Source organism: Phalacrocorax aristotelis, chromosome 1 (genome assembly GCF_949628215.1).
Source record: "Phalacrocorax aristotelis chromosome 1, bGulAri2.1, whole genome shotgun sequence".
Taxonomy (NCBI): Eukaryota; Metazoa; Chordata; class Aves; order Suliformes; family Phalacrocoracidae; genus Phalacrocorax; species Phalacrocorax aristotelis.
This window is the reverse complement of record NC_134276.1, coordinates 156,555,827-156,581,386: the sequence shown is the minus strand read 5'-3', so window position 1 is coordinate 156,581,386 and position 25,560 is coordinate 156,555,827. Positions and strand designations below refer to the sequence as shown.

Genomic DNA, 25,560 nt, shown 5'->3' with positions numbered 1-25,560 from the left:
GGGGAGCCTCTGAAGCGTGCAGTTGCCCCAGTGAGTGGCTACAAAGTCAAATAAAACTGTAGAATGGAAGATGGTTACAGATGCTGCTTAGGGCAATTTTTGGACATTATTATACATTAATTCATAGTATCTCAAGTTGTGCTGTAAACTTTATAAGTAATTCTTTTCCCAGGACAGTTTATGCTAAAACTGAAAAGCTAACACAACACAGACTGAAAAATGTTGGGGTGGAGGCAAGGATTTGCTGTGCTTAATGATCTAAATACATTAGTATGTCAGTTTCAGATAGAAGTTGTGCTTTGGTTCTGTTGAACTTTAATATTGAAAAGCTGTATTATTGATTTTGTGAGCTTAATAAATGGAGTATCTTCTCAGGTGAGACTTCAAAGAGCAGGCACGGTGTTTTCTTATATCAAGATAAGAAAGGTGAAAAATGTGTGGTACCTCTAGTAAGACTATTGAGAGAGCATTTGACCCCCTTTAAAACTCAAGGTATCCTTCAGAAATTATATACTTCTGCATCTCATGTTTGTTTTGACTGCAAGTTAATGGTTAGGTGGGTAAGGAGGGCTTTATTTGTATTTAAGGCTGTAGTTTTATATATTCTTTAGTAATTTCATTTTAAGATTTTTCTGGAATTGGTGATTGGATAAGAACAACATGTTTTCTCATGTCATAACGAGTGTTATAGGTACTTTCAGATTGTTACTCTTATGGCAAATCTTGTAGTTTACATAATTTGTATTATAATTCAGTTCTTTGGTTTATGGGTAGCTACTAATAGATCTACAGGAAAGTGGTTCAGTACAAGAACATCATCTGAAAGATGTAAATATGCTGGTAGAAATCAAATTATAAATTCTGGTGAAGGTTGGACAGTCAGATTAGAAATAAGTTATTAAACAAAATATTAAATTAATATTTATTGAACCTGACTTTAGGTTGTTTTGATAACGTACAAATGTTTTTTAACAATAAGGTTTGAAATCATGGGAGAAGAGGAAATTGCATTCAAAATGATTCGCACAAATGTCTCTCATGTAGTTGGTCAGCTGGATGACATACGAAAAAATCCCAGGTATCCTGTTTCTTGATTTGCATGAAGCTTTGAGGTGGTTTTAATTTTCTGCTTCAACTGTTTACACTGTGCATTGAAAAAAAATAATTTATTGCAATGTATTTCTACACTGTGTGTTACAGGGCAAGACCAATTTTAACCAAAAGTATGTCTGTTTTTTCTATTTAACTGAAGCTAAGTAACGGGGCTCTGTTATGCTAGGGGTTCTTTCCTTAATTTCTGTTAGATTTTTATTTATCTAAACTCTTTGAAAACTTACAGATAAAATTCGGCTATTTTTGAGGCTTTCATTCTTGCCATTTTAGAGGGCATACAGTTTATATTGGACGTAGTTTTAAAGGAAGAGCATTTTGATTGCTTTATGTAGCAATTTTAAAATTAGGTCTGGGTTATTTTGTTACAAAATCAGTTTTCCATATCCATTATGCTTTCATGATCTGTTACAACATGGCAAGAGGTATTAATATTTTTTAAAAAAATATTTGATGAGAAACCGTCTGTTTCTCCACTCTGCAGTGGTGAAAGGTTTAGATACCCAAATCTGAGGGCAGGCTCTGTAGTGTTGAATTAGGCTTCTGAAATGACTGTGAGATAAATGGGAAAGTGAATGCCCTGGCATACGTTTCACAGCAACCACCTTGCAAAGCAAAGGATGATATTGTTTGAGACTCGAGTCTGAATGTGCTTCGTAGAAGCATTTATCTATAGTCCTGAGCCGACTGCGTAAGACTGGGGTTCAACAAGACGCGATAATTTAATAGGCAGCTGTCTTAAAAGTGAGACAGCACCTCCACCCGTCTCCTCTCCTTCCTTCCTCTTGTTTGCACGCTTTTATCTTGCATCTTGCTTCTGTCTTCAGAAAACTACATAGTTCTCTGCCAGTTTAATGAGTTTGGCCTCAAGGAGGGGTCCAACAAGTGTCAAAAACAGAGCGAGGAGGAAAGTAGGACCAGGTACCTTGGGTCAGGGAAAGTGCAACCTCCTCTTGCAGGTCACAGCAAGCTATCGGGTAATCTCATCTGCCCGTAAAGCCTACACCATTACTTTCATTTGTAGATAAATAGCAGGTTTTCATTTGCCTCTTACTATTGTGCTGCTTGCTAGATCATTCATTCAGGAAGGGGAATGCTAGTCTTGAAACACTTTGCAGCTGAAGGTGGTTTGTATCAATTGCTCTTCCTTACAAGAGTGCCTTCTGGCCACAATTCCAGCATTCCAGTTCCCACAATGACCCGGTTCAAAAGAAAAGTGGGCAGTGCCCTAACTCATCCTGTCACTTCCCCTTCCTCCTCCATTTTTTTTGTATCTGCTAGCTAGGACTTTTTCTTGAAATGTAGATGTGATTTCAAGCCTTCTGTTAGGCCCAAGGAGGGCACGTAACATGAGTTTCTCACCTTCAGTGTTCAAGTTCATGCTTGCAATCACTGGCTTCTTATTTCGAAGGGTGGTTGCTCATTTCAGACTTGATCCTGACGCTGTGTTGGTTGTGGTATGAGTATACCTAATGGATTGAGGCCTTCTAGCAACTTAAAATGGACCTGCCTATTCTGTGGAGTAATTGCATCCTTAGATGAGGATCTGTTTGAGTAAGGGTGTCTGTCTAACGTGTTGTAACAGGAACCTCAGCAGGCAAGATGAGGCAGGAGAGCTGATCTCTCTTGAATATTTCTTGATTTTTCATATGATGCACTGGCATGCTATTATAGACTCAGTGTGAGACCCCATATATGAGGTTTTGTTTTTTGGTTGGGTTTTTTTGTTTGTTGTTTTTTTTCTCTGAAGGAACAAGAGTGTATTGTAGCCCCAGATTGTTGGCTGGTTCGTGAAGTGAGGTTGAGTCAATTGGTTAGGCTGTATTCCTGCAAAGTGTAATGCAGTACTGTAGTCATATCTTGTTAGCAAAGGCGACCTATCATGGCTGTGTAGGCATGCCATTTCCTTCTTTCTGCCATGCTTTCCCTGCATGTAACAACATATTAGTTACATACGGTCTCTAAAAACAGGTATTGAGAGCCCTTCTTGGGACAAACTAAAAGCATCATTCACTTACTGATCTGCCTAAAATGTTTGGTTTACATCCTTAAGGAAAAGTGAGCCTTAATCATCTAGGTAATAATTCAGATTTGGTTTCTTTTGGATGGATTAAAACAGTCTTTCAATTTGAAGCAGGTTAATATCCTCATCGCTCCCACTTACTGTGCTTTGGTTTGCTCTGTGTAGCAGTCTCAGTCTGTAAACTGCATCTCTGTCAGATGAAGCTAAACAGGGATATACACCCCAGGAGTGCAGCTACTGCACTCCCAGGGCTAATGAGCTGCCAGTCCAAGGGACAAGGTCAGGGATAGTCCAGAGTGAACTCTCAAAATGCTTATAGTGTAGACATACGATTGCCGTAACCAGCTGCTTTGCATAGCATTACTTGATAGCGTAGACATAACCTGCTCATCTTTGAAGAGATGTATTTTGTTCTTCTCAGATGTAGCAATTTGAATGACTGTTTGTCCCCTGCATGTAATTGTCTAGGGCAAGGTTAGCAATTATGCCAGGTTCAGTACAGAGTGAGGAGAAAAGCGGTAATGCTCTGTTGTAGGCTGATTCACATGCTCTATAGTTCTGCTTATTTCCAGCTTGAAGTAGGAAGTCTGAACTTTGCTCTTTGAAAGGGCACACGATACTATAGAGAATGCAGCTGACCAGAACTACTTATTTACAAAGGTTAGCAATTACAAGGCATATGTCACCAGATATGATTTCTCCCTCAGGGGAAAATGTAAGGGTCTTGTATCTCACAATATAAATAAATCACATAACCTTGCCCATATTTGGAAAAGGGAATTTTTGTGGTCAAGCACCAGGTCAGAATGGCAAAGGGTACATAGCAGGCTAGTGCATGAGCTGCTGCTTGAGTTCAATGATTTGCAGTAACTAAGATAGTTGTGTGTTTCTTATATGGGAAATAACTCTTGGCAAGAGGCATTATTGGGAGCATACTTATTTGGTCACAATGACTTCCATATGAATTCTATCTAGGTGGCTGTTGATTGTATTTTGGTTGATCTGGTTGATTTGGTTGGTTCATCTTTGGGCCTGTGATTCAAGTCGCGTCCTGCCCAGCTGATAGTGTTCCCAGTAACTCAAAGCGTGGGACCAAGCTTTGCCTTCTCTTGTACAATCTTTTATAGTTTTTATGTTGACTTTCTCAGAGTGCAGCATACACAGTAAAATATTAATAACTTAGTATGTTTACTTCCTACTGTGGAGCTCATTTTGTTATTTAATACACTTCACTAATGATGATTTATTTAAAAGTATAAAAACCCTTACCCAAATCATAATTCTGGCCTTCAAACCTGCTGTCTGTATCCAGTGGGATACATTTCTCTGGGATGGTGCATACTAGTGCCCATTAGATGGCAGCATTATATAAATAGAAGAGAGAAATGTTTGTCATTTGATTCCTCAGAGGTTTTGACTTGCTGTCAGCCTCAGTCCTCTTAGAATTAAAACAAAATTAATTTAAAATAGTGCAACAGTAAAGAAACTGATTATCAGTATCAAATACATCAATTTGGTTTTAAATGGCTACTGTATCAATTTTGTTTAAAAGAATTCTATTTGTGTTCTTCGTTTGCCGATATCTTTTCTGTATTATGAAAGGAAATATTCTAACAAATACTTTTTTTTCCTAGAAAATTTGTTTGCCTAAATGATAACATTGATCATAATCATAAGGACGCTCAGACAGTTAAAGCAGTGCTTAGGGATTTTTATGAATCAATGTTCCCCATACCTTCCCAATTTGAACTGCCAAGAGAATATCGGAATCGTTTCCTTCACATGCATGAACTCCAAGAATGGTATGTTACACAGGTTCTCTTCAAGTTATTGTAGTGCGATAGCATATAATTAGAGAACATATTGGTACAATCCATTTTTTCCCCCAGCATTTTCATGAAGAAGTTAACAGTGAACATAATGTGACAAGATTTGAATGGACTAGGATTTGAGGTTTACAGTAATTGGGTTTTTCCTGTTGCTTTTAAAGTCATTAACATTTCATTGGCCCTAACCTACTTCAAAGAAATGTTTAAAAAAATAAAATCAGGACTTCTGATTTCCTTTGTTTATATTTAAAGCCCCTTGTTCGGAATGGCTGTAGCAGAGGGGCAATACAAACTATGTTAACTTTCTAAGTGATGTAATTTTTTTGTCAGACAGCAATAAGCAGCTAGATACTTGACAGAAAAGATACATGTGTGCCTCGCTTTTACATAATGTCTGAAATTTTCATATGTATTTACCTCTTGCCATTTTATAAGTAATGTTTTAACTTCAGAAATCGGGGAAGTTGATTTGAGAATACAAGCAAAAGTTTGGAAAGTGTAGTGATAAAAATGGCAAGAGTGGTAGAGTAATTCTGTTGCTGAGCAGCAAATTATGAGAGCGCGCTGTTAGTAAGGAAAGAGAAGATATTAGAGGAACTGTAGAAAGAATCAGAACGATCGCAGATGAGAACAACAGGCATGGATTGTGGTGCTACAAGCCCTGCTGTAGCAGTGGCAGGGGGAGTCAGGACCAAACCCTTTCCGGCAGTTACCTGTAGAAATCTGGGCTGGAGGAGCAGGCATATTGTTGGCTCCCTTTCTGCAGACACCTCCCAAGGCTTTGTTAGCTTCACAGGAACCCTTTATATTGACTTGTTTGTAGCCAAAGCGGATTTCTGCCAGGGTGGGTTAAAGCATCCTGAAGTGCTGGTGGAAATCCATGTTTATCAAAAAGCTTTACAGAATCATAGGACAGCCCAGGTTGTAACAGACCTCGAAATATCATCTGGCCCAACGTTTTGTGGGAAAAGGAGCCTAGATGAGATTATCTAGTGCCCTGTCCAGTTGCATCTTGAAAACCTCCAGTGGTGGGGACTCCACCACACCCCTGGGGAGGTTGTTCCAGGGAATGGTTGTTCTTATGGTAAGGTAAAATAATTATCTTGTATCAGGATGAAACCTCTCACAGTCCAACTCGTACCTGTTGCCCTTTGTCCTCTCCATGTAAGTCTTTATGAAGAGAGAGCCTCCATCCTCTTTCTAGCCACCCTTTAAGTACTGGAAAAAACTTTTTGTCTGTTTCGTGGAAACTCTTTGAAGTTTATGCTTGCATTTATAATATATGTAGCTGTTTTTCTGTTCCCTTCTTTCTTTGTGCAGGAGGGCATATAGAGACAAGCTCAAATTCTGGACCCATTGTGTTCTAGTAACACTTATTGTATTTACGGTCATCTCATTTTTTGCTGAACAGGTAAAATTAATATCTTCTTATCAATTCTATAATGTTCAATAGATTGCTGTATATTCAGGATAAAATAAAATGGATTTCTTAAATAGGTTTTGACAAGTAGCTAGGATTTTTCCTTCATAAAGGAAGTAAAGATGATACATGACGTGATCAGGTTGCTTCAATTTTTAAGTCATCGTGTTGAGATTCCTTGAAAAGAGAGCCTTATGGGGGGAGGAATAGTGGTGTTACCTTTTCAGGTGCTTTGTGACTGTCAAGTCCAGAAGTGTGCTAAATTTGAATGTTCAAAATCAGTAATTGCTTTTGAAAGTCTTGGTCTATTAACACACATATTGGTATAAGTGCAAAGTAAGTTAACAGGAACAAAAATTAAGTAATAGCAATACTCTAGCCCTGAGGAGAACCTCAGGGTATTTAAGGGCCCTGTCTAAATCTCATCCGTAAGTAATTGCAGAGACTCCTATTGAATTCAAAAGGTTTTGAATTCGACTCGAAGGAAAAAACCCTCCACTTCTGCAAGCATCAAGTGGCTTTCTTAAGCATGATTAATCCTGCTAAACTTAGAGGGATTCAATGGAACAAATCATATGGGTAATTCTTTGCAGGTTGGGGCCTTAAGTAACTCTTTCCGTGGTCTGATGAAGAGGGTGTAATTCTTGAAAGGTTGGCTTTTGATTATTACTTTTTTCCCACCTGTAACTTTTGCATGAATCTTTCCCTTGATTTTCAGCCTTTTGTATATATTAGAAAACTTCCTTCACTAGTAACTTGGTTTTGGAAGGGGGTGCTCAACTCAGTAGTACAGCTAGGTGCATAAATACTGTTTTAAGATGCCAGCTTTGTGTTGATCTTCTAGAAACCGAATGTAGCCTGATGTTATATTAATTGAAATATACAAGTTAACTTTAAAATAATCAGAATATGGGCATACTGTATTTTTCGTTTTCTGCTTGTATTCTGATTATTGAGAAGTCCAGTAGAAATGTGCACGCCTAATAGATTATTTTGAGTAAACAACTTTCTTCCTGTGCAGTGGGAAAAAAAAAAACCACAGTATTGACTTAATTACTGTGGATGGTACAGATTTTCTAGCTTCTAGGCTGAAAGTCTGACCAGCTGTGCACCTCTAGCCCAGCGGAGAACTAAACATTGTATTTTTTTTCTCTCCTCAGCTAATTGCACTTAAACGAAAGATTTTTCCAAGGAGAAGGATCCAAAAAGAAGTTGGTCATGAACGTATCAAAGTGTAGAAGAGCTTTACTTTGAAGATCAGTCTACCTCAAGATGTGATAAGCATTTAAATCTATCATAAGTGTCTCTTATGGTTTGACGTTTAACTACGTTGATATGAAGTAAAAAACAAATCATGCAGTTAGACTCTCAGCAGTACTCTTCGTGATATACAAGCTGCTGGAGGTGTGACAATGCAAATCAACAACAAAAATAATTGCAGGAAACCTGTACATAGGCAGTTTTCAACAGATCTTACTTTACAACTGTTAGTTCATGGCCATGTTATCCTTTTTTATAAAAAGGGTTACCTAAAGAAATGTAGCTGCATTTATTGCAGTGGATGTTGCCAACTAGATAAAATGTTGGAAGGCAAAGTTGTTTGGGATCAGCTTAACAGGTCCTTGACCTTGCATTCCAAAACATTTTGTAAATTTCTGTCGTTGCTGCTTTTTTTTTTCCTTTTAGCCCTACGGGAAAATTGAGAATTATGTACCTTGTCATTTAGATTTAGTATACATTTATTGATGTTGACATTCTTTAAAGCACAGTGACAATTCATCCCCCTATTTATAGTATTTGGTTTGGAAGAAATATATGCTAATAAAAAGGACACACCTTGAAAAAAAAACAACTAATGGTTATTTGAAAGATACCTTATATCTGGTGTATTATATTCCAAAGAATACAATGATGTTATTTTATGACTTGATTACAAAGAGAGGGTTGTAATCAAATGAAAACGGTCAAGGTGTAGTATTTTACAAGCGTAAGTATAAAAGGAAAAGTGCCTCTCTATGAATGGGTAACAAACTTTTAATGTAGCATGTACGGGAGCAGTGTTTCACCTCAGAAAACAATATTTGTACTGACATGAAGCTTTGGTGTTTTTAAATTTCACAGGGTTTGGCCCTGTGTTCTGCTGAGATATCAAAATAGCGTGGTTGTATGTGGAAAAGGATACTGAATCTTTTCAAGCAGAAATTTTTGGTGGTGCATCTTCAGTTAATTGTGTTAGCAGTATTCAAAAAAAAGCATTAATTTTTGTAATCAGATGATGTATAAAATGTATGTGCATATGTATGGTAAGATACTTGGTTTGCTTTGAAATTAACTAAAATGTGATAAAAGTTTTGTGTGTTGTTTCTGTTTTAAAGTAAACCAAAACTCACCAATTTTGATAAATTAGCCATTAACATGTATGACTTCGTATGTTAAAAATTCTTATTTTTCCCTTAACCTTCCTATAGTAATTTGATATTAATTTGAAGCATGAATGGATTCTCAAAGTAGAATCAAACTCTTGAACATTTTAAAAATGCAACCACTTAACTATTAAGGTTATATTTCATGCTAGCAATATATATTATGCTGAAATGTAGAATATAAATAAGTAGTTTAAATCTACAGTACTTCAGACTAGCAGACAGACATTTCAAGAAATACAAGAAAGCTACAAGAAGACAGCTTCTTACACTTCAAACTGTTATTAAGTAGATTTAAGATTAACTAGGATCTGTTTTTTTTAAAAAACTAACATTTGGCATTCTAATCAAAATAGTTGGAAAAAGTGGGTTGAAATTTTAAGGCAGTTTTTCTGCTGAAGTTAGATGTAGCATAAACTCACTGAGACGCATCAATTGAAAAAACACTAAAATTTGTGAGCATGGTGACATCCCTAAGAAAATGGAATTTTTGAAACTGTTCGTTAAAGGCATAACAATAAATACGCGAGCCTGGCAAAACAGATGTTGAGAGCCAGAGACAAACTGAGAGATACAGAAGCGCTTGTTTTATGACTCTAACCTTGAGAAGAGCTGGGAGACTGATCAAAGTAAACACCCTCCCTCAGAAGCTGCTGAGAACAGGGTGATAAAGTGTATGGTCAAGGAGAACAACTAATTGGGATGTAGATAAGAACTAAAATCCTCGTTATAATGCTAAAAATCAGGCCCACAGTTCAGGAACTGCCCCCTCTCACATAAACCCCTTACTCTCTGAGTACGCGTGGTAAATTTAACGTGAGCTGTACCTTTAGGTCGAAGTGAGAAAGAAATTAACCCATTATTACCTGAGGGCTGTGAATATTAGCTGTTACTGACATATTTAACTATATAAATGCCTTGTATTTTCTCGGTGTGCTGTGCTGGCTTTGTGGAGCTACCACCTAGCACCAATCTTCGCACAAAAACACTTAAATAAAACATCTCCACTCTGTGTGTACTTTGGTGTTTTGCACACCGGGCGAATGAACCCACTTCTCAGGATAACAAGGGTACCTGGGGGCAAAAGCAAGCAAGGGAAAGATGATCAAATGCAACCACTATTGTGGTGGCAACTGAGCGCTCACCCAGCCGCTCGCTCACTCCTGCCCGCGGGAGGAGGGAAGGAACTGGAAAAGTAAAAGCGCTGCGGTGCAGGTGTTACCAGTGCTGTTTCGGTCACCAGTATAAAATGCAACACCAAGGGGGGCTGCTGTGAGGAAAGGTAACAGCATCCCAGCCAGACCCAGTAAAAACGTAATTGAGGAAATACTGAGTTTAAGTAAAATTTCTCAAATGGCTGAGGTTAATGAGAAGACTGAAAACTGAAATAGTGCTAGCATTTATTGTTTTTTTTTTTAGTTTTGTGTGTGGTCTTCATAAATAAAGAGCAAAATACCTTAACTGCCCGAGGGCAGAAAATCCTGTGATAACAGTAGAAAAATCTGAAATGTAAACCATACAGTTCGCAAAATCAGTCTGACTGGAGAAGTATTGCCTGCTCCGATTGATTTATGGAAAAATCCTCCCTTGGCATCATGCCCTAGCCTACGTGCACAGCAACTACCTACTTTGCAGACTTTTTGTTGTCTGAATAAGAAATTAAGGCCGTTTCTAAAAAAAAAAAAACGCCGGGGGGGGGGTAAAGGTAGGTGAAATTTGAACACGTTTAACGCCGGCCGGCCCCGCTCCTGAGGGCCCCGCGGGCGCGTTGCGGCGCGTGCGCCCTCTCCGCTTTGTGCGGTCCGGCCTCTTTCCCGCCTTTTCCGCGGAGGTGGGAGGTGCTGAGGCGGGACCGCGGTCCGTCCTCCCTGTGCTCTCGTCTACCTCTCTCCTGGAAGAGGCGTCGGAGGGAGCGTGAGGGCTGCGAGAGCCTCCGGTACCGGTGGGGGCGAGGGGTTTTGGGCGAAGCGGTGTTCCCTCCCGCCTGCCTTGGCGGCCCCTCTGCCTGCCGCTCGCGGGTCCCCTCCGTGTGAGGCGGCGGCGGCGGCCGTGGTGGGCGCTGCGCGGGGGTGAGGCGGTGGGAGCGGAGAGGAGCCCATGGCAGGGCTGAGGGATGAAGGGTGGTTGGGCGGAGGGTAAGGAGCAGGGGTAGGACACCGCGGTGCCCCTCAGCCTTTGACACCCCAGCGGCTTCCCCTCGAACCGGCTGCGGCAGGGGTGTGGTGCGGGGCCACGTCTCCCTGGCTGCTCTGAGGTAGAAACAGGTGGGTCCCCATGGTGGAAAGGCCCAGGGAGGAAGTTCACACAAACACTGGTTTGTTTCACATCTTTTTGGGCAGGGTGGAAAAAGGAGGTGAGTTTATCTGAAAAATCGTTGTTGAAATACGCAACCGTGGGTTGAAGATTATTGAATCGGCTAAAGCAGGTAGCTGCGCAGGGTGGGCGAAGGCTGTATGGGGTCGTGTGGTGGCAAGATTGTTTTGCATTGTCTGGGGGACTGGGGAGTTCTGCTCTGTATATTGATTTTCAGTACAAAGAAAGGTGCTGGTATGTGGCATAAAATATACGTAAATATATGCTCATGCTTGCAGTTTGCCGTTGAAGCACTTTGGCAGCAGAGACATGCACAGCCAGATGTTGTACCAGTACTTTCCTCCTTAAAACATGTTTTCAACAGCCACAGTAGTTGAAAAGCAGAATGAGTGTTGAAAATTTTCGCATTTGAGTGTAATGTTAATGCAAGAGCTTATGATTCTCCAATTATTAATTTAAAGAGGTTTTGTGGCTTTGTGGGTTTAAGAAACTTGTACAGTCTAAAAATCTTTATACTATGTAGAGAAGCATCAACCACAGAAGAAGCTGGGTATTAAAAAACAATGTTCCTTACTTAGTAGCTTAGTGTGATCACGTTGTATATAACCATATAATATGTGGTTAAAAAAAAAGTGGTTTCATAGCTATGGACAACTAATTCAAAAAACAGAAATGGGAAAATCGTGTGTGAGACAGCTATCAAAGTTGGGGGGACTTCACAGTCCTGGAAATTCAAAAGATCTTTACTGGAATTCTCAGTTTCAGTGTGTGAACTTAATTTTTGATCTATCTTTGCCCTGGCTTGTGGAAAGCCTATTGATATTGTGAGCTGTGTTGAATTGCGTCTAGAGTGAGAAGTTTATCCACTGTTGAGTCACATCTTGCTCAGTTTAGAAAACAGGGTACTTAGAGCTGATGTTTTCTTCTGTATTCTTCCAAGGATTTTTATAAGTATATGTCATGTGGCACTTGAAACGCTTCATACCTCTTGCTATCAGACAAAGATAACAAGAAGAAATATTTCAGCAAGGACTCAGTAGCTTGCTAGTTCCTGTGGTATTTGTACATTTTTTCTATTGCTGATAAAGTGTTAAGGAAAAAATTTCATTTTGGCACTCGTGTGTTTCATGATTACAACTATGCTCTTTTCCTTCTAAATAGATATTTTATTCATTGAATGTTTATAAAAATACACAGAATATATAAATTAGTATTACTAAAGTAAAGAAATAGGTTTTTGGCTCTTTTCTAAGAGGGCAGTGTATATGTAAAACATTTACAAATACAGAAACTGCATTAGTTACATTACAGAATGCAGAGGCATAATAGTTAAAGATAATTCAGAAAATAAAAGTTGCCCAGGATTTTTGAAAGTGGCATATGCACATGTGTATTTGTCTGGTGTGGGATAGCATGTAGAATCAGATTGTTCTTTATGGTTTAGCACTTCTGGATGTTGTAGAATAAAATATTGGTATAGCTTTCTGAGAATGCAGTAGTGGGTATGACAAAATATACAATAAACATGGAAACCGAGCAGGCAGGCACCTTAAGAAAGTGCATAATTTACTTCCTTGTTTTTCAGAAGAATCAAGTATGTGGCTACTAGCCCTGGTATGTTTTTTTCACCCTGTTCTTAAAAACACCACTGATGAGTAATCCTGTGGATTACCTCAAAACTAAAGCAGTCTTCTTGATTACCCTTACAGGTGGAGCATATTGCAGGGGTGTCAATAACAGGTGAATGTATGCAGGAAAACATCTTTATCTTCAAAGTATTGGGGTGAAAGTTATGTAACAAATACAACACACTGTTTCACTAGGAAGAAAATCTCATTATGGCACCATCAGGAAGAAAGCACGGAGGAAAAGCCAGTAAACCAGCCCAGGAAGATCAAGCCATACCTGCCTATGACTTTCAGGAGGAACGGAAAGAGCTGAGTGGATCAGAGGAAGATACTAGAGAAGGTGCTTGTATCTTTTTTTTTTTTTTTTTTTTTAATGTGAAGTTTGTAATATTTCTGACTATGGATAGAAATGAGGGCGCTTCTGTGTTAGCGAGTGTTTGAGCAAGCATGGTTCATAATGTTTGTGACAGTTGCTCTCCTATTGTATAACTTGGATTGGTAAGAGAAGAGAACACAGTAGAATAGGTCTGTATAGTGCACTATTATGTCTTAAAGTTACAGGTGGAGTCTTTAATAGACTAGGATTTTCTTACATGATTTTGTTACTTCATTTTAATGCCATATCCTTCCATCACTGGGCTGCATGTATCATTGTGATAGACCAGAAGAAGAGCTCTGCTTGCTCGTATGGAGTGCTGAGTCGGGTAGGGTAGTTGCAGTCTTAATGCTGGCAGGGTTAAGAGTATTTCAGGAAGAATCTGAACTGAAGGAAAGAAAGAGGAAGAAGCAGGGAAAGCTGAGGGGAAAAAAGAAAGGAAGTCAACCAAGGGATTCTTGTTTAATTTTCAGGGAGTGTCATAAAAAAGTGGACTTTGCTTAAAAATGCAGTTCTCGTTCATCACATGATAGTTTCTTGTAAAGTTTGGTGTAGCTCCATTTCTGGATTTTTGTTTTTCCACAGTTATCTCTGGATGTTTCTCTTAATTTCTCTCCAGCCAAAGATTTTTATTTTTTGGAAAGAATATAAATATCTCTTTGTGATTTTTGCTTTTTTTAAAGGTCAGAGTACACAATTTCAGTACTTATTTTGAAGTTCTTACAGATTGGGCTTTTTCAATTTTTAGGTTATTTTTACTTTTCTGATGATTGTTATGTTGTGAGTTAGGAGTAATCGTGTAGTGGACAGAGAAACTAAAACTGGTTGAGACCAGTGTAGAGGAACTCAAGGCAGCAACAGCTCAAATCTTGCCTTGCAGAATAATTCACCACCATCTGTCCACTCCAGATTCAAAGTTTTAGGAGCTGCATGTGTTGTGGATGGGAACTGTTTAGAGAAGTGGCATTACAGAAAAGTAATTACACTTTTAATAACTCAAATGACCCCCACAAAATATAAGATATTTTTGTAAATCTGTTTGAAATTTTTATTAAGGTGAAACACCAGTAATGGACAAGCATGGAAAAAAGAGACCTCTGACTACTCATGTGGTTCCAGATGATGTGGGGTAAGATTAGGGTTTTTTGGGGGGGCGGGGTGGGGGTCAAATAAACAGGTCTTAAATAGATACCAGTTTCAGTTATTCACTATGCTTGTTTTGCTTGGGGTTTTTTTAATATTTGATTAAAAAATCAGGTGACAGATGATACAGTAGTTGTAGGGGGGGAAAAAAAGTAACATTTTAAAGTGACTAATTCTGCAATTCCTTTGTAGATACTTTTGAACATGCTTAAAAAATTGATGTGTATGTGTGTGTTCTTAAAATTCTTATTTCTTACAAAAGATTATTTAAGTTTTATCCTAAATTGTTGATTTCATTGTTTTCCCTCTCATCTTAGTTGCTTTAAGATATTAACAGTACTTTCAGTGATCCAACTATCACATGAAAAATAAATTAATTTTACTGATAAATTTTACGAAATTCAATATTTATGGGCAGTGTAAATGTAATAAAAATTGTATAATGAAAAAGTTTTTAGCAAGATTATAGCTGTTGAGTTGTTGAGTTGAAGATACTTGGGGTTTTTTTCTACTCTTCAAAAAAGAAAGTGATATCCTGTGGAGAAGACAATATAAAAACAAGATAAACATTCTTCTTTACACGCCATGTCCCTTTTTGCACTTGTCAGCTGTTGTGCCACTGCGTCACACACTGGCGTTAGCATCTTGAAGGTGTTTCAGGAACAACCCTGATATTATTTGTCTTGGATTGTTCTTACCATGTCAGTCATGCTAACTATGATGGACTTGTTTTCATTTGATGTTCCAAATACCTTTTGTGTTTTGTTTTTGCATAAGGAATAATTGATTTTATTGACTGTCCTCCCTCACTCAAGACCCTTTAAATGCTTAATACTGCCCTTTTACTGCCGAGTAAGTCAAAAGATTCTAGTAATTTTAAAAAAGCCAACAAATTAGTCTAAAAAAAGAGATCTCTCACAGGAGGACAGAAGGAGTGTTACTTTTTATCTTGTAGAACAGTAGCAGCTCTGTCACTGCTTACAGTAGGCACATGAATAAAACTAGTTTTAAGCATATACAACAGGTCTTATTCTAAAGTCTGAAAATGGGCAAATAAAAATTTTAAACACTGTTTTGTAGGGGTGAAGTACAGAATATGCTGGAAAGATTTGGCGGTAAGTATGTTTACATTCTGATAAACTAAAAAAAAAATAATGTTCATGTTGCAGAATTGGCAGTAATTCCACACCATAAAATAACTTTAAATATTTACATAAAATGGCCAGTCTTTAGGCATTTTTCAGCATTTCTAAAAAAAGCCAGTTTTCAAAAAAAAGTTATATCTAAGTAGAGCAAAGGGAATAATTGCATATAAAGTGAGATGTAAATATTAGTGTAGGTGATTACAAAGGAAAAAGAGATATGCATGAGTGCTTTTGGTTATCAACTGCAATTTTAAGATGAAGTTTAAGATGCAGTGATCATACTGTACTGAAAAGGGACAATAGGAGTTAGCTGTTGTTCTTACTCAATTTTTTGTTACAATGACGTAGAAGAGACTGGGGAATGCAGGATTTGGGCAACAAATTAGGGGTGTGTAAATGTTAATACGAGCAGCTAAACAGAATGAATAGTTCTAATTCTAGACAAGGAATTTTGGAAGTAGACTGTAGATGCAGAATCAACTAGAGGGTAGTCAGTTCTCCGCACCTTCAGAAATCTAGAGAACAGGGAAACAGTAGAAAAGAGAATTTCAGCAGTTGGGAAGAAGAGTACAAGTTTCTAGAAGAGCTAAAGAATGAGGGTAAGTAATGCCAGTCATCTAGTGATGAGAGATTTATGCATGTCACCTAGCTGGATCCAGTTTAGTCAGAGTCAGATCCTTGGAGGGCTTTACTTGTACTTAAATTTCCAGCTGAATTCTAGATAGCTGACAGGTCAGAGAAAAAACACATTTCACTTGTAAAAAATTTATAATACACATCGCAGCAGAACAAAGCATCAAAAAGACGTGGAAGGAGGGGAACCATCGTAATGCCAGTATTACACACCCAATAGCTGGTTAATGCTTTCATTATATGTATAAGAAAATGCTGTACACAGTCATTAGTTGCATGGAAATCTTAATGTGAAAGAGGAGTTCAAGCAATTCCATAAACCATGATTTTAAGACTTTCTGCCGTTAAGGTGCATATCCGAATGCTATTGTAGATCTGGCAATCTAGATAGGGGGAAGATTTCCATGTAAAAAAGCTAGGATTGCTTGTTATTGAAGACTCAAAAATAGGATAGAAGGAAGGAAAATGAATGGATCAGAGAGGTTGCTGTCTGCTCAAAAGTAATAGGTTTGGCATTAGCATGGGCAGATGCCTCAGCAAATTAGAGAGGTTTGACGGATGTTTCCTGAAATCTACAGTGAGAAGGAAAAGAAATTGCTGTATTAACCTTAAGCTGTGACTTGTTTGTTAAATCTCCAAATGTAAATGAAAGTGAAATATACTAACTTATATTAACTTGAATACTTTTTAAAAAGTACAAAGTTTCTCTGAAGTATGAGAAATAATTTGTTGTTCACTCATTCAATATGTTCACAGTGACAGTAATCACATACTACCTTTAACTTATTCCTGAAGTCTACGAAATTTGAATATTACTCTGAAACTCTGAGCTGGCACTATAGTCATGCAGCTAAATTAATGAGGATTTTGATGATATGACTAAAACGTCATTAGATAATAGAGGGCAGAGCAAGATGTCTGTATTCAGTCAGGTTTGTGCAAAGTACCTCTAGCTTTGACTGGAGAATTTACAGACCGTGAGCTGTCCAAATACAATGTTTGAAGATTCACAGTGTGAACTGATGGGATAGTGCTTCTAGTTTCAGGCATATATGTGTACTTATTGCATGGATGATACGTTAGAAGTGTGTGTTGGACCATAATCAGCAGTATGGGAACACATGGTGACAGTTGTGTAAGGAACCAATTTAAACGCATACAGTGGCAGCGCTGCAGCTGCCCCGAGTTCAAACCGCGGGGAAGTTTCAGTTCTCTGCGTGTGTCTGCTTAGAGCCAGTCTGGCACTGTACCCGCTACTGTCCTGCCCAGAATGAAAGAAGCTAAAGCTGAGTTACATCATGGTAGGTCCTGTTTGGTCTGGCCCCTGAGAGAGGTGGGACGCGAAGCAGATGCTAGAGTAGCCAGTGGGGCTGGGCAATGAGTAGTTGCAACTCCGGAGGCCAGGTGTCGGTTAGGGTGCGTGGGGGCCTTGGGGGAGCAGCACCCACACCAGTGCCAAGAGGAGGTGGAGGGACACGCTAAACACAGCAGCCAGGAGCCCAGGTCACGTTAGCTTCTTTCCATTAAACACACCTCACTCACTTTGCCAGAGCGTAACTCATCGGGATTTTTAATAAAAGGCACAATGTATCTCAATGTGCTTAATGTCTAAATAGTCTTTGCTTTTTAGCTGATATTAACAAGGCTCTCTTAGCTAAGAGGAAAAGATTGGAAATGTATACGAAAGCCTCACTCAAAACCAGTAACCAGAAGATTGAACATGTTTGGAAAACACAGCAGGAGCAAAGGTAACATTTACCCTTGTTTGTGAAATCAAGTTCCTTTTTGTGTCGCGGCATGGATAGCTGATCCATCTTCTTGCGGCTGAATAGCAAGTAGTGCATCTACTAGTTAAAGTACCTGCCCAGGTCCTCTGTTTCTGCTGCTTCCAGTTGTGTCCACTTGGTTAACTGACATTGGTTAAATAGTTTAGCATAACACTTTCTCTTTTGAATGGAGAAGCTGAAGATTTGGAAGTTTTAGAGTAAAGGACCTTAAAGAGCTGGTTTTACTTTTGTTTTATCTTCATGAAAAATGACCTTTGATGTTATTTTTGTCTTTTAAACCAAAGGTTTTATTTTTAACCCGTCAGTTGGAATTTTCTGTTTCTACTTGAAAACTGAAAAATGTTCAGTAAAACTCTCCTACTGTCCTGGTTAAGAAAGAAAATAATTTCCATTTTCACCTTGTAAATAATTTTCACCCTATGGAACATTCCTCTCGCCTCTTAAGGTGTATTTATTTACTACATCTGATACTACAGGTAGAGCAAACTGAAAAATGAGACAGCTGAAAACTAAAAGTCAGCAATACTTGTGACTGTCGTGGTGTTTATATATATGAAACTTGCATTGACAAAAATTAAGTTTACGTAAACTAGAGCATAATGAACTAATGAATGAGCTAATCAATTTTTCATTATACACCCCTTGTATTAAAGTCAAGATCTGTAGTTGGGTTAGAAGAAAATCTCCGAACTAAATCTCAGAAAATCTGACGCTGTTAGGAAGAGAAGTTGTAGTATTTTCTTAACCTGAGTCTTTTATATGAGTGCTGTCTCCTTACAGATATATAATCCACATTCACTCAGAAAGTGTGTGTGTATGTATGTGTGTTCACTGTTTCAAAATACACTGTATTCAGTCAGGGCCAGATGTCAAAATAGCCTGTTTCTTTATCTACGCCAGCTCCTTTCATTCTGCTCCATCTCTGTGTTGAACCTTAGCTTTCCTTGTAATTGTTTGTAGCATAATATCATACTTACAGCTAGTGTCTGTTTATAGGCAGAAGCTCAATCATGAGTTCTCCCAGCAGTTCCTGACTTTATTTCAGCAATGGGATGTAGATGTGCAGAAAGCAGAGGAGCAGGAAGAAAAACTAGCGGTGGGTTTCCAGCATGGTATGAGTTTCACGGTATTTTCACAAGGAGGGAATACTGTTGCTTAGGCACTCCAGAAATGTAAAAACACTTTATGTAGTTCAAACAAGCATATGATTGTTTGCCTCTTGATTGAAAAAAAAAAAAAAAAAATTTAAGTTTGGTGGCTCTCAAACTGTACATTTTTAAGTTTTGGGATATACTGTAAAGTGAAGGAGGGGTGCATTTATAAACTATTGCAAATTTACAAATGGCAATAAGCGATGCCCTCGGCCAGCATACGGCTTGAGAAAAGCCAAGACCATTTATGGAGAAGAAAGATGCATGGCTGTTTCTGTGCATCCATAGTCTTTGGGTTCAGGGAACAAAGGAGTAAACGAACATCGTTGTCTTTTAGCATGCATTGCTTAAAAATATGCTGGCATATAGTAAATATATGAGAATTTGATCATTGCAAGGGGATAAGAGCTATACAACAGCGTAATCAGACAGTGTTGCTGTTTGTGTACTCCCAGCACATTTGCAAGTTTTGCTTTTTCCTAGGCAGCACGTTTCCCTGGGATATCCTTGAGAACTAATTGCACTGGATACCAATCCTTATAGGATCTCATAGGGATAATTCAGGTTGGAAGGGGCCTCAGGAGGTGACTCGGGGCTTAATCCAGCCTTCAGTCTTTCTTTCATTAATAAGAACAAGGATAACTCTCCAGGCAGAGATCCGTATTACATGACCCAGATTTCCAGTGAAGGCAGAATTTCTGATTCTAATAAATGACAATAGTGTTGCTGTCCAAGCACTTTTGGTTAACTAATGCCATTATTTCTTCTTCTTTTGCTTCTGCTTCAGAATATGTTTCGTCAGCAACAAAAAGTTTTTCAACAGGCAAGAATAGTTCAAAGTCAGAGACTGAAAACCATTAAGCAAGTCTATGAGCAATTCTTGAAGGTACAGTAAATTTTTTCCTTAGAAGGCAGCTGATCCTTATAACATCACTTAAGAAAACTGTATTAATTCAACCTTTATGAAATAGAGATTTTAGGTTCATTTGAGGAAAATAACAGCCTTGCATGAATACTCATGTTAGTATCTTTCGCTGATTTGTTAAGAACATGGCTTGTTCTCTCTATACACCCATACAGATTACATCTGTTTAATACATGATCTAGTTAAACATGTTCTCACAGGGATCTCGTTGGCTCACCTCTTTCAGATATTAATCGCAACCCTCAAAGGGTACTTTCTAAACAGGACACAATTTTGTAACAGTTTCAAGGTTATATAGGTCAGTTAAATCATCAGGATTTTGTCTTAATTATTCCCTTAGATTTTTGATATGTATTTAAAAAAGTGAAACTTGACAGACTATTAAAAACACATCTTAGGCTGCAGTTTACTGCTTTTACTACTGCTGGCAGGTGCCTCCCCCATAATGAGAATTAGATACCATTATTTTTTCTGTCATTAACCTTTCTAGCTATTGCTGCTTTAGGGAAGGAAAGTGGCCCTTAAAGAAAATAAATTCTTAAAAATGCCCAGCTAGAACTCCCTTCATCTCTTCCAAAGCAACATTCATTAGAAAGGGTTTTCCTTTCTGTAACCTGGTATTCAAGGTAGGCATTCACTAAAATGTCAGCAGGATGTGATGAAAATAATGATTCAGGGTAAAAACAGGCCCAGCTGGATGGTTACACCATCAGTCCCGTTCAACTTTCCTGTCGCTTTATGCATAATTTTTGTATTTGCTTGGAGTCCCTTACAAACGCTGGGTTTTTTTCAACAGTGCTTGCAGAGATAATGTATTTTAAACACACGATTCATACTGACCAACTGTGGTGTTTTGTTTCATTTTTTAACAAAGTAGCTAACATACTAGACAGCAAACAAAAAAATCATTATAACTAGTCAAAAATGTTACTTTTTGATTTAAAAAAAATTGTCATATTACACTAAGAACAAAACACTTTATTCCCAGAATTTCCTTTGCCCGCTGTTTTTCTAAGTAAAGTATTAGAAATCTAAACTGAGAGAAAAATGAAAGTACCCTAAAGGATTGGTTTTGTAATGAATAGAGAGGCACAGTACTGTAGAGTCACTGGAGGGCTGAGGTTGGAAGGGACCTCTGGGGGTCGCCTGGTGCAGCCAGCAGGTGGCGCAGCAGGGCTACCTCGAGTCGGTTGCCCAGGACTTGATGTCCAGAGGGCTTTTGAGTATCTCCAAGGATGGCGACTCCACAGCTTCTCTGGGCAACCTGTGCCAGGGCTTGGTCACCATCACAGTAAAAAAAAGCGTTTCCTGATGTTCAGAGGGAACCTCCTGTGTTTTCAGTTTGTGCCCACCGCCTCTGGTCCTGTCACTGGGTACTTCAAGAGCCTGGCTTCATCTTCTTTTGTGCACGCACCCCCTTAAAATATTTGCTGATATAAGTAAGATTCTCCCTGAACATTGTTTTCTCCAGGCTGAAAAGTCCCAGCTCTCTCAGTCTTTTCTTCATAAAAGAAATGCTCCAGTCCCTTAGTCACCTCCATGACCCTTCACTGGACTCACCCCGCTAAGTCCATGTGTCCCTTGAACTGAGGAGCCTGGAACTGAACACAGCCCTCCAGGAGTGGCTTCACCAGTGATGAGCAGAGGGACGGGTCACCTCCGTTGACCGGCTGGCAACACTTTGCCTAGTGCAGCCCAGGGTACCGTTAGCTGCTGTTGCAGCAAGGGCACACCGCTGCTGCATGTTCAACTTGGTGCTGGCCAAGACCCCCAGGTCCTTTTCTGCCAAGCTGCTTTCCAGCTGTGTGGCCCCCAGCATATACTGGTGCATGGGGCGGATTCGAGTCTGTCCATTTCTGACAAACCTTAATTTCTGTTCATGTCATTTCCTAACTGGTCCCTTTTTTGACAATTCAGTTAGTTAGGATATATTTGGGTTTTTTTTTCAAGTCTGGTAGCTTTGAAAAATAAACCTGAAATAGAGCAACCCTTAGTTTAAGATGGTCAAAATTTACAGAGGGTATTACAGAAGCACTAATAACTGTTCCATAATGTCAAAAATGTCTTCATCAAAGATGAAAAACTGATTAGAAGGTCATATATTATTTTGATTTTTCTCCTCAAAGAATATCAAAAGGTAGAAATGAAGCCTCAAATAAGCTTAACTAAATGCAGGTCAAGGAAAATGCAGCTACCCATGTATGCAGTTAGTCATAATTATATGGTCTAAATGGAGGATAACCAGTGAGCTTTACTTGGCTTATCTGGGGAGAAGTGTGCAAAGAGAAGGAAATTTAATGGGGTTTTATAGTCCTTTCTTCAGGTCTCCAAGATGTCAGAATATTAAACCCTATCATTCCTGAAAGATGTCTGTTTAATCTTTTCTTGTAGAATCATTATCTTTATTGAGATGCAGGATGACTAACTGAGACCCCACAGATGCTGAGCAGAGGTGACTGTTTCCTTCACAGGGTCCACATTGTTTAAACAGGAATGTAGACTGGAGTATGAAGTCCTATATGATTTGGCGGTCAAGTTTGTGATAAAACTAATTAATTATCAGTGACCACCTCTGCTGTAAAAATTAAATTGTAGTCTGAATAGTGGTTTCTTTGTTTGTTTTAAATTACCCCTTTGACATTGAACAGTCCTGAATTAAGATTATCCTTAACTTCAGAGCATGGAAGAGCTGGAGAAGAGCAATGAAAATCTCCTAGCGGGTGCACAGAGTGAACTTCGCAAAGAAATGGCTATGTTGCAGAAGAAGATCATGATGGACACCGTAAGTATCAGATCTAAGAAGCAGTAGTTAAATGCAAAAATAGAACATTCTATGAAAAAGTCATTTGACATTCATTTAATTAGCTTAAAGCAATCATATCGAGATGGCATTTATTCAGCATTATCTCCTTTTCTTGTAACAGCAACAGCAGGAGATGGCAACTGTTCGCAAGTCTCTTCAGTCCATGTTATTCTGATGGCTCAGTGGAGAAACAACCTGTACCTAAGTAACATGATACAAGTATAGGCATTAGCCATAGAGAGGTATGTTAAAACTGAAATGTTTAGAAGTTCCTATTAAACGCTTTCATGCATTGTTCTAATCTTGTGTCTGATAATGTTGTAGGAATGTATATTAGTAAATCTATTACTTTGGGGGGGGTGGGGGGTGGTACGGACCCCAAACCATTTACTGTCTGTCCAACTACTCTTTAACTACTTAATACTCACTTTTATTAGCACTGGACTGTTTAAATGGTTTCAACTTTTTATAATGCCAAATTGCAACAATGGGCACACTTAATGAAAAATTAATTACGCAGATTTTACATAAAAATTTAGGCCTTCAGGTACACTGTGCAAATAGAAGCATTTTTCACAAGCTGCAGATGTCAAGACTTTCATAGTTTCAACAGTTAGTCTGCTGACATCAGCAGTTCACAGAGTACGACATAGCTCATGCAAGATTGTTTAATGATTTGTATTACAGTAAATTGAAGTAAATTTTGTTAACGCTCCTTGTAGGCTAGGCACTGTAATGTCTTTGGACTAGTGAAGAGATTTACAAACTGCCACAATCTGGCCAAAAAGCAGCCTTCTCTAGTTGAAGGATGGGCTGAGTATCACAGCTTTATATGATAGCTGCTCAAGTAAGCATAATTAAACATTATGCATTTTGGGGGGTACGTAGTTCTTGTAGAACCACTGCTAAAAGTAATCTAGCTCATTTATTCAGTGCAAGTTGTTACAAGCCATTGAGATGGAATGTTACTTTTTGCAATTCCAAATAACAATTTAGGGATGCCTAAGTTTTAAGGATACAGCGTTTATCTTTCATGTCCATCATTTCAGTAGATCAGTATAAATTAAATAATCAGCTCAGCTTGCATGCAGTTTTTTACAGAAGACCATTACACCTGAATATCCACTTTTACAAATTAAGTGGTTTCTAACATATTTAATGCTTAGATTTGATACAATGGTAGATAAAACAAAAACCATCCACATGCCCAAATGTGATATTTTCGTAACAATGTATTTCAAAACCAGTCCATACAGATTCTCCTCCTCAGCTTAATAGCAATTTTTGATCAGAATCAAGTCATTTGATGGTTCTCCAGTTCTGGGAGCCGCATTTGCGATGGCTAACTTACAGAAACTTGGGCTATTAGGTTGCAGCTGAAGTTGAACGAGCACCTGGTACAGAGGTCTCTTTGTTCTGCGGCTGCTGGGAGCGAGGGAAGGGGCAAACGCAGAAGTTACAGTGCCAGAACAATGCGTGAGGCTGTGCAGGCCTCTGGTGGGTAAGAGGTAACTATGCTGACTTGTAACTGCGCGGCTGAGCCTCAGCCCTCTAAGGATAAGCAGATGGTGCTATGAAACACAGTTAACAGTGCGTGCTTCCCAGCTTCAGTACTAGGTTGTTTGTTAGTATTGCCTCATGTTTCTGGTTTTATTTGTTAGTATTGCGTCGTGTTTCTGACTGATTTCTGCATTAATTTCCTATAAATCATCCACATTCCTCAATCATAGCCTCAAAACTACTTATAACTACTACTCCATGACACATTTTTGAGCGTTCTGGGGAGTTGAGCTCACTCTGAAAAAGTTGCCTGTGTCTCTTCCATCAGGTGGTTAATTTGCTGACAGTATTCACACAAACTAGAATGGTCTTTACCATCTTCTCTTCTATTTGCCCATGGCCCAGGTTCAGGCTAAGTTCACGTGAAGATGCTGCATCCTTCCCAGCCCCTAACAGGAGCAGTAGGATTCACGGGGAATTGGTATTAGTCACTTAGCATCCTAGTCCTTCGGCAGTAACCGTTAGTTGTCCCTCACGTGTATCAGTGTATCCTTAGGCAGGAGCGTGACAGATGATGGCATTTTCTTCCCACCTAAGTTTGGCAGACAACACACCACTTTTAAAGTTCCTTGAACACCTCAGGAGGTCTTGAATTAACATGCAGCGAGGAAGCTGCAGTGGTATTATTTTTAAAACCAACCATAGCATTCTTTTTGTGCTGTTCAGGAAGGACTTCATAAACTCACAGCTTAGCTACGTATCACAGCAACTGAAAGGGGTAACAGTTACATTCAACGGCTTTTTAAAAAATCATATTTAAACAGTACCTTTTTAAAGGAGCTCACAGGGTTTGTTGTGCAAGCCACGATTTGCATGTACAGATAAGCTACTTTCACACTGCTTTCCTCTAACACCAACACCAGCCCTCCAGCTGGGCACATTATGTTAGCCAGGGGGCCTGTTCTTAAAGGAAGGGAAAGGCTGACGGTGGGCCTGACTTTCTGTTCTGGAGAGTTTTAATATACATTAGGGTTTAGTTCTGTGTGGTTTTGTTTGGATAAGAAATACAGTGATAGTTACAAGACAAATTAGGTTATAAAGTAGACGAACACAGCAATAGCAAACATTCTTCAGAGACAATGACATAGGGGTGGGTTGCACTGTCACAGTCCTTTAAGTTTATTAGCGAGCCTGTCATTCACTTGTGCAGTTTCACAGATACAAGTTAGGGTAGGGAACGTTAGTGTCCTCGAAGTACGCATCTACCTCTGCTCTGGATAATGACGGAGCACAATGGGGCAAACCTTATTATGGCCACGAAACCAGAAACTGGCCTTGAAAGGAAATGCAA

The 25,560-nt window shown here is 38.8% G+C and overlaps 3 protein-coding genes across 9 annotated transcripts in view; 2 read left to right on the top strand and 1 right to left on the bottom strand.

Annotated features, from left to right (window-relative positions):
* The window catches only part of GNPTAB (N-acetylglucosamine-1-phosphate transferase subunits alpha and beta), a 46,040-nt gene extending 37,238 nt beyond the window's left edge, over nucleotides 1-8,802 (top strand). For 2 of the 3 annotated variants that reach the window (XM_075074844.1, XM_075074835.1), the window contains exons 18-21: nucleotides 980-1,078; nucleotides 4,768-4,935; nucleotides 6,283-6,373; nucleotides 7,543-8,802. In XM_075074844.1, the coding sequence (XP_074930945.1) occupies nucleotides 980-1,078; nucleotides 4,768-4,935; nucleotides 6,283-6,373; nucleotides 7,543-7,620 (436 nt within the window). In that variant the 3' untranslated portion in view covers nucleotides 7,621-8,802. Of the gene's footprint in view, nucleotides 1-979; nucleotides 1,079-4,767; nucleotides 4,936-6,282; nucleotides 6,374-6,975; nucleotides 7,034-7,542 lie in introns of all 3 variants that reach the window. The other variant, XM_075074827.1, reaches the window with a different exon arrangement.
* Nucleotides 8,803-10,512: 1,710 nt separating this feature from the next.
* On the top strand, nucleotides 10,513-24,450 carry SYCP3 (synaptonemal complex protein 3). 5 transcript variants are annotated; one of them, XM_075074819.1, is made up of 10 exons: nucleotides 10,638-10,741; nucleotides 12,828-12,858; nucleotides 12,942-13,086; nucleotides 14,179-14,251; nucleotides 15,346-15,380; nucleotides 17,698-17,791; nucleotides 18,827-18,926; nucleotides 19,769-19,867; nucleotides 22,584-22,688; nucleotides 22,831-24,450. In XM_075074819.1, exons 3-10 carry the CDS (start codon nucleotides 12,957-12,959, stop codon nucleotides 22,882-22,884), a joined length of 690 nt encoding a protein of 229 aa, XP_074930920.1. In that variant the 5' UTR covers nucleotides 10,638-10,741; nucleotides 12,828-12,858; nucleotides 12,942-12,956; the 3' UTR covers nucleotides 22,885-24,450. The 5 variants fall into 5 exon arrangements, with proteins under 5 accessions (XP_074930889.1, XP_074930920.1, XP_074930898.1 ...); XM_075074797.1 differs by having other exon boundaries at nucleotides 17,674-17,791; XM_075074788.1 differs by lacking the exon at nucleotides 12,828-12,858 and having other exon boundaries at nucleotides 10,513-10,741; nucleotides 17,674-17,791.
* CHPT1 (choline phosphotransferase 1) overlaps nucleotides 22,736-25,560 on the bottom strand; it is a 24,734-nt gene continuing 21,909 nt past the window's right edge. Inside the window, exon 9 of the mRNA XM_075074776.1 lies at nucleotides 22,736-22,910. Coding sequence (XP_074930877.1) covers nucleotides 22,866-22,910 — 45 coding nt within the window. The 3' untranslated portion in view covers nucleotides 22,736-22,865. The remainder of the gene's footprint in view (nucleotides 22,911-25,560) is intronic.

Excerpts from the sequence above, each read along its gene's own strand:
- SYCP3 (XM_075074788.1), top strand. The coding sequence starts at position 12,957 with ATGGCACCATCAGGAAGAAAGCACGGAGGAAAAGCCAGTAAACCAGCC. Across the intron at positions 17,792-18,826 it reads AAAACACAGCAGGAGCAAAG|GCAGAAGCTCAATCATGAGT; the intron begins GTAACATTTACC and ends GTCTGTTTATAG. Across the intron at positions 18,927-19,768 it reads AGCAGGAAGAAAAACTAGCG|AATATGTTTCGTCAGCAACA; the intron begins GTGGGTTTCCAG and ends CTTCTGCTTCAG.